The sequence below is a fragment of the Cebus imitator genome, unplaced genomic scaffold, assembly GCF_001604975.1.
Source record: "Cebus imitator isolate Cc_AM_T3 unplaced genomic scaffold, Cebus_imitator-1.0 Scaffold71, whole genome shotgun sequence".
NCBI lineage: Eukaryota > Metazoa > Chordata > Mammalia > Primates > Cebidae > Cebus > Cebus imitator.
The window spans coordinates 749,754-760,249 of NW_016107386.1; the positions used below are offsets into that span (position 1 = coordinate 749,754).

Genomic DNA, 10,496 nt, shown 5'->3' on the forward strand with positions numbered 1-10,496 from the left:
GAATGAATCTGAAAGTCATACGGGATATCAGCACATATTGCAGGCAGGCTTTCCCCCAATCTCTTGGACTCATTTTGTTGCCCAGGCTGGAGTGCAGTGGTGTGATTCCCCTCCTGGACTGAAGTGAGACTAGTCCCGAGTAGCTGGGACTACAGGTGCACGCCACCACAGTTGGCTAATTTTTATATGTTTTTGAGAGATGAGGTATCCCTGTGTTGCCCAGGCTAGTCTTGAATTCCTGGGCTCAGGCCATCTGCCCACCTTGGCCTCCCAAAACGTTGGGATTCCACGTGTGAGCCACCACACTTGGCCATGTCTTTCTTTTATAAATGAGTTCATGGCAATTAAGGGTCACTAAAAAGAGCAGACACAAATCAGTCAGAGCCAGACTGACTCTGAATCCAAACAGTGCTTCTCTCAGTAAAAGGGCAGAAACCACAGAACACAAATTATGTTGGTGGGATTCGTGTGACTTTTAATTTCTTATTTTACTAATGTCTTACAGTAAGTGTGAGGAGTAAAGATAGGGATGGGGTAAAGGTAAGGAAGAGAAAAGTATCTTTCAAGTTCCTTGAACTATTGAAGCATGTGCTAGGATAAGAAAGTTCAGTAAAAGCCTCATGTCCTTATCACCAGAGCTCTTAAAGGAGACGTGGAAGAGAGATGGGGCAACTCTTCAGCTCTGGCAGAAGTGACTGCTGGACAGAGAACAAATCCTGCATCAGCCTTGGCACAAGTGAAAGACTGGGCAACGCAGATGCTACACAGTTGGGCAGATGAAGAGCTGACTGTCCAGAATCTACTTCTAGCAAGCAAGTAGGCGCATGCACACCCCTCCTCTGGTCTGAGTGTCTCTTCCTCTCCGGCAGGACCCCACCAACTGTGCAGCCATGGGGTAAATATTGGGGAAGTCTTTTAGAAAAGAGAAAGATTTCTTTTTTATATTTGCTGGTGGTGTTGATTGACCAGAAGTGGTTTCTTTTACTTTGGGGCAATAGCATTGTGTTCTGGTGACAAAATATCCTATACTTAGTACTCGTAAAAGGCATATGAGAGTGAAAGCAAGGCCTCTTTAGGACCTAGACTAGTGGGAAAGGGAATGAGTGGATTCTAAGGATAAGGGCATGAAAAAGCTAATTCTATATCACCACAAATGAATGGACACATAAATGACACCTTGGCTTTTTCCACTCATAGAAACACTCACTTCTTCTAGCTTATACTACTAAATCTAAGTTCAGCTTAATCAGTTTACTGAGCTTCTAAAGTAAAGGTGAAAAGCTACATCCTTAATAGTTTTTTTCTCCTAATTAAATGGATTTGTGTAAGCTGAAAGCCTAAAGTCTAGGGATTCTTTTCATTATTTTATTTGGTGGGGGAAACCCTTAAAATTCATCACTGCCATTTTTTTAACCTACAGGATTGAAAGAATATGAAATGGGCAGGGATGAGTCATTACACAAATCATAGACATGGTCAACATGCATCTAATTTTACCCACTGAGCAAAGAGAGCTAACAGGGGTAAGTTCTTTTGAGAAGAACCAAAATGTGTTTAAAAGGGAAGAATACTACACTAGACTATTTTTTTTCCTGCATGGAAGAAAAGGATATATGGAATTGAGGGAGGTGGAAAGTGTCCATTAAACAAACACCTATTATTTGTGAAACAGTTCTATCAGAGTGGAACTGGGTGTGGACCATTAGTTTATCTTTGGCAGTGATCTTATGTTTTAGGTATCTAGAGTAAGATTATTTAGCTGGATAATGGCTGGGTAGTGTGAATAATTTCAGTTCACAGCAAATGACGAAGGTCACAGATTTAGCACCTTAGTTTGTACTTCCTCTGCACCTGAATCATCAATCACTGTGAAGCTTAAGCTGAAGGTCAGAAAGCTGTATTCTTAGATAACTCATCTGTGATTGTTCCAGGACTGCAGTTTACTTCAATCTAAGGGGTGGTTTTCTTATTAGAGAATGTAAGTATTCAATACTAAATGTGAGACTGAAGCCTTGAAGACATTTCATAGTGGTGTGGCAGGTGTTATGTTTCAGGAACAGGCTGTTTAACAAGTCAAATGCATATCATTCCCTCTTAAGCATTAACTCTTTCAAAGCAATGGAATTATATTTTTTGGCTCGAAATGGTGGTTTCTTCTATATTTGATTTCTCGGTTTTCTTAGTAGATATTACTGTCTCCTCTAATATTTCTTCAAAGCTTTCCCCTATCTGGGAGGTTTTCTTAGAGGCTACCTTAGATGCCTCCTCCTCCTCTTCCTCTTTCTTAAGTGATAGCCCAGTGGATGAGACTTTGGAGGTTGTAGAACTGAGGATTCTAGATGGGAGCAGATAACTTGGATTAGGAAGTGGATTCAGCCCCGAAATGCTTAACCCACTGGTGCTAAAACGTGTCTCTTCGCCTTCCAGCAGTTTCCTGTAAATTCAACAGAGAAAAACTCTTAGGAAGTCAACTTGTAACTCCATCACCCCCCCCAACCCCGAACTCAACCGTCCAGTCCCGATTCATTTGATTGAGATTCCAAAGGACTTTGGAGTTTCTTCATGAGATTGAAACTAATAAATATTTAATTTCAAAGCTCAAAGAGTTGGAGCGTGTGCATGGGTGTACACACACATACACCCCTTCGGCACCAGCCATGTTTAAATCATTGTCAAAGGGAAACCTATCCTATTCACAAATATATTCCAGAAGGAAAACCTACAACTCCCCTTGGCCACATCACACCCATTTTTGGCAATTAGCAACAAAGCTCTAGGGAGAAGTAATTTTCCTAATTAACACCTTAGCTGCAATAGGGATAAGGAGGTGAGATGTCCACAAAAGTGGTAGGAACTGCCTAATTCAACCTGGATTTGAGATTTGTACTTTTTCAGTGTGTAAGGATACAAAGGGGATAGAACTAGCAATAACAAAAGCCAGCGAATGACACTATTTCAGATTTTAATGTGACCTAAACAGTCCTATAAAAAAGTGGCCCCCAAACCATGTTTTTCATAATTCTTAATAGTTTTTATCATCCTTTTTTTTTTTTTTTTTTTTTTGAGACAGAGTCTCACTGTCTCCCAGGCTGGAGTGCAATGGTGTGATTGCAGCTCACTGCAACCTCCACCTCCCAGGTTCAAGCAATTCTCCTGCCTCAGCCTCCCAAGTAGCTGGGACTACAGGTGTGTGCCACCACGCCTGGCTAATTTTTGTATTTTTAGTAGAGATGGGGTTTCACCATATTGGCCAGGGTGGTCTTGAACTCCTGACCTCAAGTGATCCACCTGCCTTGGCCTCCCAAAGTGCTGGGATTACAGGAATGAGCACTGCACCTGGCCCCAAACACTATTTTTAAAGTTACAAGTCTCTTGGGTTTTTATTTTAACCTCTGTGTCCTCACATTATCCCCTTAAATCCTTGCAGAGGTACACAGAATACTCCGGGACTTGTAAGGTGGAGCTGGCTTGTATCTAAGTAGAGGGACAGAGAAGTCAGTTCACTTGAAAGGGGCCAGTGATGCCCTTCCTCCCTCCCTGACCAGTCAGAAGCCAGAGAGACTAGACCCACTTATTTGGGTAGCACTGCTCCCAGGTGACTGGATTTACTTGGGTGAGCGGGCTCTTTGCAGTACCTGTAAGCTGCTATCTCAATGTCAAGAGCCATTTTGACATTGAGCAAGTCCTGGTATTCCCGAAGGTGGCGTGCCATCTCACTCTTGGTGTTCCTCAGATCATTCTCTAGCTGCCCAATGCTATCCTGAAAAACAACATATCCAAAATAGTTAGGTCAAACTAGCTGAAATTCCTTGAGATTTCCAGAAGGCAAGGATTCTCAACCCTGACTACACATTAAAACCACCTAATGAATAACTTGCTTATACCCAGGCCTGTCCCTGAGCCCATATCCAGATTCACTGATTCTGCGGTGGGGTCCCAGCATTTGCATTTTTTTCCTAAAGGCCCCCAGGAGATTTGGACTCATGGTGAGAACTGAGAACTTTTACCCAGAGGGCAAGTGAACGCCTGCCCTTTTCAGGATAGCAACACGACAACTAGTTCTCAACTGAACATGGAGATGATTTCTTTTTTACACTTACTTAGCATCCTTCCCTTGCTTGTTGTGTTGCTGCTAAATAACTCTGTTGTGGCATGTCCTTTCCAAAACCCAAAGCCTCAGGTTAGGAGCTTAGATTCAGAAAATTCCTACTGTGGAAAGCACAGAAAGGAAAGCAAGATTTGCCTCCATTCATTTTGATGATTTCCTGGAAGCCTACTAATCAGTCACTTTACTGAGAATGTTTTACATTATAGGTAAGGAGAAAGCAGAAATATTCCACAGAGTTTTTTTTTTTTTTAACTAAGTTATGGAAGAGAAATCATTTTATATTTATAGTCTTTGAGCAGCCAGAAGGATTTTATTTTTTTGAGACAAGGTTTTGCTCTGTTGCCTAGGCTGGAGTACAGTGGTGTGATCATAGTTCACTGCAGCCTCGAAACTCCTGGGCTCCAGCAACCTTCCTGCCTCAGCCTCCCAAGCAGCTGGGACTAACAGCTGTGCACCACCATGCCTAGCTAATTAAAAAAAAATTTTTTTTTGTAGAGATGAAGTCTCATTGTGTTGTCCAGGCTGGTCTCAAACTTCTGGACTCAAGAGACACTCCTACCGGCTGGGTGCGGTGGCTCACACCTGTAATCCCAGCACTTTGGGAGGCTAAGGTGGGCAGGTCACAAGGTCAAGAGATCGAGACCATCCTGACCAACATGGTGAAACCCCACCTCTAAAAAAAAAAAAAAAAAAAAGAGAGAGAGAGAGATACTCCTGCTTTTACCTCCTAAAGTGCTTAGATTACATATGTGAGCTACCGTGCCCAGCCTGGCCTTTTCATTTGCTCCTTAACTATATCAAGTTCATTGCTGTCCCAAGCCCCTTAGGCTTGTTATTTCCTCTACCTAAAATGCTAGTCTTTACATGGCTGACTCCTTGTCATACAAGATTCAGCTCAGGCCAGGCGCCATGGCTCATGGCTGTAATTCCACGACTTAGGGAGGCTGAGGCAGGTGGATCACCTGAGGTCAGGAGTTCAAGACTGCCAACATGGTGAAACCCCGTCTCTAATAAAAATACAAAAATTAGCCGGGTACAGTGGCGTGCACCTATAATACCAGTTACTCGGAAGCCTGAAGCAAGAGAATCACTTGAACCCGGGAGCTGGAGGTTGCAGTGAGCCAAGATCGCTACCATTGCACTCCAGATTGGGCAACAAGAGCAAAATTCCATTTAAAAAAAAAAAAAAAATTCAGTTCAAATGTCCTCTCTCCCGACAAGTGCAGTGGCTCATGCCTATAATCCTAGCGCTTTGAGAGGCCAAGGCAGGTGGACCACTCGATGTCGGGAGTTCGAGACCAGCCTGACCAACATGGAGAAACCCTGTCTCTACTATAATTACAAAAAATTAACCAGGCGTGGTGGTGCATTCCTATAATCCCAGGTACTCAGGAGGCTGAGGCAGGAGAATAATTTGAACGCAGGAGGCAGAGGTTGCGGTGAGCTGAGATTGCACCATTGTACTCCAACCTGGGCAACGGGAGTGAAACTTGTCTCAAAAAAAAAAAAAGGTCTTCCTTTGCATTCAATTTAAGTATCCTCCCTCCACCAACCCAGTACTTTATTTTACCTGAAGCCCAAACAGCTGCTAGCCCACGCAGGAACCTTGTGAAAATTAGAAAAAGATACCCCCAATAGGAGGACAAATTAGAAAAAAAGCATTCAGTTGAATGCAGCCACCCTGCGCTTAGCTCTTATCATTATATAAAATTAGCTTCTTCATGTATTAGGTTTTTTTTTTTTTTTTTTTTTTTTTTTTTTTTTTTTTTTTTTTTTTTTTTTTTTTTTTTTTTTTTTTTTTTTTTTTTGATGAGTCTTGCTCCTGTTACCCAGGCTGGAGTGCAGTGGCACAATCTCAGCTCACTGCAACATCCTCCTCCTGGGTTCAAGCAATTCTCCTGCCTCAGCCTCCCAAGTAGCTGGGATTACAGGTACACACCATCGTGCCTGGCTAATTTTTGTATTTTTAGTAGAGAGGTTTCACTGTGTTGGCCAGGCTGGTCTTGAATTCCTGACCTCATGATCTGCCCGCCTCAGTCTCCGGAAATGCTGGGATTACAGGCATGAGCCACTGCGTCCGGCCCTGGCAATTTGTTAGTTTATTCTAGTTTATTTTCTGTTGCTTTCCTCTATAACAGAGTTTTACAACTTTGGCAGTATTGACATTTTGGGCTGGATAATTACTTGTTATTGGGAGCTGCCTTGTGAAATGCAGGATGTTTAGTAGCATCCCCAGCTAGATGGCAGAAGCACATACTTCCCTCTCCCAGTTGTGGTAACAAGAAAACATCTCCAGGGCATGGCGTGGTGGCTCACGCCTGGAACCCCAGCATTTTGGGTGGCTGAGGCGGGCGAATCACTTGAGGCTGAGCTGAGAGAATTGCTTGATCTGGGAAGGCGGAGGTTGCAGTAAGCCATGATGGCACCACTGTGCTCCAGCCTGGGTGACAGAGCGAGAGCTTATCTCAAAAAAAAAAAAAAAAAAAAAAAGGAAAGGAAACAATGAATAATTGGGGGTTATTTTTAAGAAACAGTGATGCAGATAAACATATCAGAAACCTCAAGAAAGTAAGTGCTGACAGGCCCGTGCAACTCCCCTATGTGAGAATGATGAAGCAATGGTGAAAGGCAGGGCTGAGACATCAGAGGGTGCAGACTTCCAAATCAAGAGAATTTGCAGAATTAAAATTCATGCCACCTACCTGTTCTATAAATATTGACAGGAATACTGCAAAGAGGAGTCTCAATTGACTGATGGATAGAGAACAAGGAATGACAGTCAGTAGGAAAAATACGTATTATACTGGACAGTGATGCATATATTTCAAAGCGTGTTAAGAGATCATGAGGGCTTAAAGAGATTTTTACTGAGAAATTTTACCTGACAGTTCCTATTTGAGGTTATAATCAACTCTGCTACTGACATATTAGGGGCAAGATAATCAATATTACTGTGATAAGAGAGAAAAGTCTAGGGTGCGGGAAAAAGGAGAAAGAAGAAAATATGATTATGCAAAGAAGGAGGAGGAATGCTATATGAAGATAAGAGGAAGATTTCATTAGGGACTTTGGGTTGCAGTTTTTGCCCTGCCACTAACACCCATTGGACCTCAGCCAGTTTTCTACATTTTAGTTTCTTCCTATCTTCTGTTTCTCAATACAGAAAGTTATAATGTTTATTCTTTTTCTAATGTATCTCACGTATACATTAGTATACGATGAGTCCATTATCTGTTAAATTAGATAGTAGCATTAAAACAGCACGGCAAATAGGAAGAGCAAAATAAACGTTAGTGATTTTTACTGTTAATATCACACCACGTAGCCCTCTATCCTTTTGATGATATGGACAAATTTATCACAAGCCTTCACTATTACCAACCCCTTAGATAACTAAGAAAACTTATGTATCATAACACTTTAATATTGGATAGTTGGAGGCATATACCTTAAAGCACCAGATTTTTTTTTAATAACAATTTTGAATAAAAAGCCTTTCTAAAGTGACTTGAGCGATGCTGGAATCAGCGTTGCTGCTTATTGGTTTTCTTTGTTCAGAAAGATGAACAGATCTGCTGCTACTCATTCTTAACAATGCCTGACTCCAGTGGTCCCCATTCTCTATCTTGCTGCAGGCTTGAAACCAAATAAAAAAGTATTTTGAAATTATGTTATGAATAGGCTGGGGGCATTAGTTCCTAATATGTGGCTTAGAGATAGATAATATGTCTCATCAGCAGGTTAATTAGGTCCTTGCTTAAAACATTACTTTTGTTTCATAGCTGTTTTTTTTGAATAAGAAAGAGGTGGTTGTGGAGCTGAGTTCTAGACGAGAGTTCCTTGAACTTCTATGTTACAGATTTCACATATCTATTTTACAGATCACTGTAGACAAAAGCACGACTTTGCTCCTTTTAGAAGCAACTGTGCTGTGTGCTGCCCATTGATTGCTCTTCAATGTCCGGTTTCTTTGTTTGCGCTCTCCTCCCCACATCAGGCTGTGTCTTGCATTGCCCTTCAAAAGCCCTGCCAAAGATGGCCTCCAGCTCGAGATCTGAGCAGAGCGCCGCAGTCCGTCCCCTCCCCCAACCACGCAGCTGCTGCCGGCTTAGCCCGAGGGAACGCGAGAGCGGCACGCCCAGCTCCAGCTGGGGTCTCTCCTGGACGAGCTAAGACAAATCCTGAGCATCGTGCCCAAGGCTGGAAGGATGCCGGGTGGAGTAAGAGAAAAAAACTGGCCACACTAGCATCTGCAGTGCTGAAAAAGAACGATAGAGCTGTGGATTTCAGCACGTTTCGGGGGCCCTCGGTCAGGGGGACAGTAGCGAGTGCCCCATAGTCTGACTGAAAGAGGTTATCTGGAATTACTGCTCTGCATAATCAACTTGGGTGGGGACAGAGGATTTTTATTTGTGGTTCACCATGCGTGCTTTATTCTCACTCCTTTCCTTTGTCCCCATCTTTTTCTTTCCTCTACCACACTCAAAAGCCCTGCATTATACGTATTTCTGTAAACTACTTTACTGGAAGAAGTGGTTTAGATCAGTGTACTCCAAAATCAGTCTGAGGACCAACAGGATGCGGCACTTTTATTGAAAAATGCATATTCCTGGCCGGGCGTGATGGCTCATGCCTGTAATCCAAGCACTTTGGAGGCCAAGGTGGGCGGATCACCTGAGGTCGGAAGTTCAAGACCAGCCTGACCAACATGGTGAAACCCCTTCTTTAAAAAAAATTTTTTTTAAAAAAGAAAAAAAAAATGCATATTCCTGGGCCCTACCTGTGAACTGCTGAATCCATATCTTTGGGAGTGGGCCTGATTATTTTTTTAAGCCCCCAATTGACCTGAGTGTCACTGGGTTTAGGATCCACTAATTTAAATTTATTTCTATAAAGATGCTATCATGGTGGCCCAGGTGACAGTAATACAGTAAGATAAGGAGGGGCAAACAAAACAATAAAACAAAAACCAGGTGGAAGAGCTTACAAAAGACCAAATGTACCTAATTTTAGAAATGGATCTATCAAGCTATGGATTTATGTGCAGCCACTGACACCTCCAATCTCCAAGGGGCCAGCCCCTGCCTGCTATTTAATTAGGCTGTACTCCAATCTCATAATGGAGAGAAAACAGCAGACTTGGCTTTTCTCCCTGGAGAGCATTAACGTGCAGTGATCTTGATCATTCAGCAAGGTCTTTCAAGGAAAGCTTCAGCTTTTCAAGACTGACCACAGTAGAGGCCTGAGACCCCGAGTACCCTCCAAGAAATGTCTTTGGACATCTTTAATAGAACTGGGACTCCAATGGTGTTGAAGTGGCTATGTAGGCACTGGAATTGCCCAGTGTCAGAAATGGAAACCCCTTCAACTTTTTATGCAGCTCTTCTCTTGCCTGATTCAGACACTCTCATACACTATTGTGTACTTATTGTATCACCTTGAATCATTTTTTGCCCTTTCAAAAGTGTAAGAAGCTTTGTCTCCTCAAATAGGCTATCAGCTCTCTGGGACAGAGAAGACGGAACTTTAATGGGGCCTTCCTGTTTCATAGAGGGTGACAAGCTTGAAAAGGAAAATGGCCCTATCACTAATTTCTAGCAGAAGAAAGAGAACATCCTCCCATTACTGCACTGAAAGGTGGCGATAGGCTGAGAAGGCAAGAAAACAATGGCTAAATCTCACTGTAGAAAGGGAGGTTTTTTTGGGTCAGCACTGCTAAGATTCTCAGAACAGTCAGAGACACCCTTGTGGCAACAGGACTTTAGGACCCGCAGGTAAGGCTGAGCCCCACCTCAGCTTTAGGCCCCAAGGAGTAGGGAACAGCTCTCTGTTGTCTGACCTCCTCTTCCACTGCCATCAGCCGGTCCTCTGTGGCTCCAAAGGCTCAAGCTGATAGGGGCAGCACCGCAGAGCTGCAGTTTCTTTGCTGTTTTTTGTTTGTTTCCTGTAGACCATGTCTGGATGACCCTACTATTGTCTAACGATGAAAGCTTTTTACTGCAAACATGCCAAGCCAAACTGTCACAACCTCTTAGAATGTATCGGCTATAACAAGCAAACAGAGGACATGGAAAAGTCCAATTCAGCCGGCAGCTCTAAGTAAGTTATCCTTTTTGTGTGTGGAAATACTGGGCTAGGCTGGGCACGGTGGCTCACACCTGTAATCCCAGCACTTTGGGAGGCCAAGGAGGGAGGATCACCTGAGGTCAGGAATTCGAGACCAGCCTGACCAAGATGGAGAAACTTTGTCCCTACCAAAAATACAAAATTAGCTGGGTGTGGTGGCACATGCTTGTAATCCCAGCTACTCAGGAGGCTGAGGCAGGAGAATCACTTGAACCCAGGAGGCAGAGGTTGCAGTGAGCCTAGATCACACCACTGCACTCCA

The 10,496-nt window shown here is 43.1% G+C and overlaps 1 protein-coding gene across 1 annotated transcript in view; it reads right to left on the minus strand.

Moving 5' to 3' along the window:
• Nucleotides 1-449: 449 nt before the first annotated feature.
• INA (internexin neuronal intermediate filament protein alpha) overlaps nt 450-10,496 on the minus strand; it is a 13,168-nt gene continuing 3,121 nt past the window's right edge. Inside the window, exons 2-3 of the mRNA XM_017531087.2 lie at nt 3,636-3,760; nt 450-2,434 (exon numbers count right to left, since the gene is read on the minus strand). Coding sequence (XP_017386576.1) covers nt 2,125-2,434; nt 3,636-3,760 — 435 coding nt within the window. The 3' untranslated portion in view covers nt 450-2,124. The remainder of the gene's footprint in view (nt 2,435-3,635; nt 3,761-10,496) is intronic.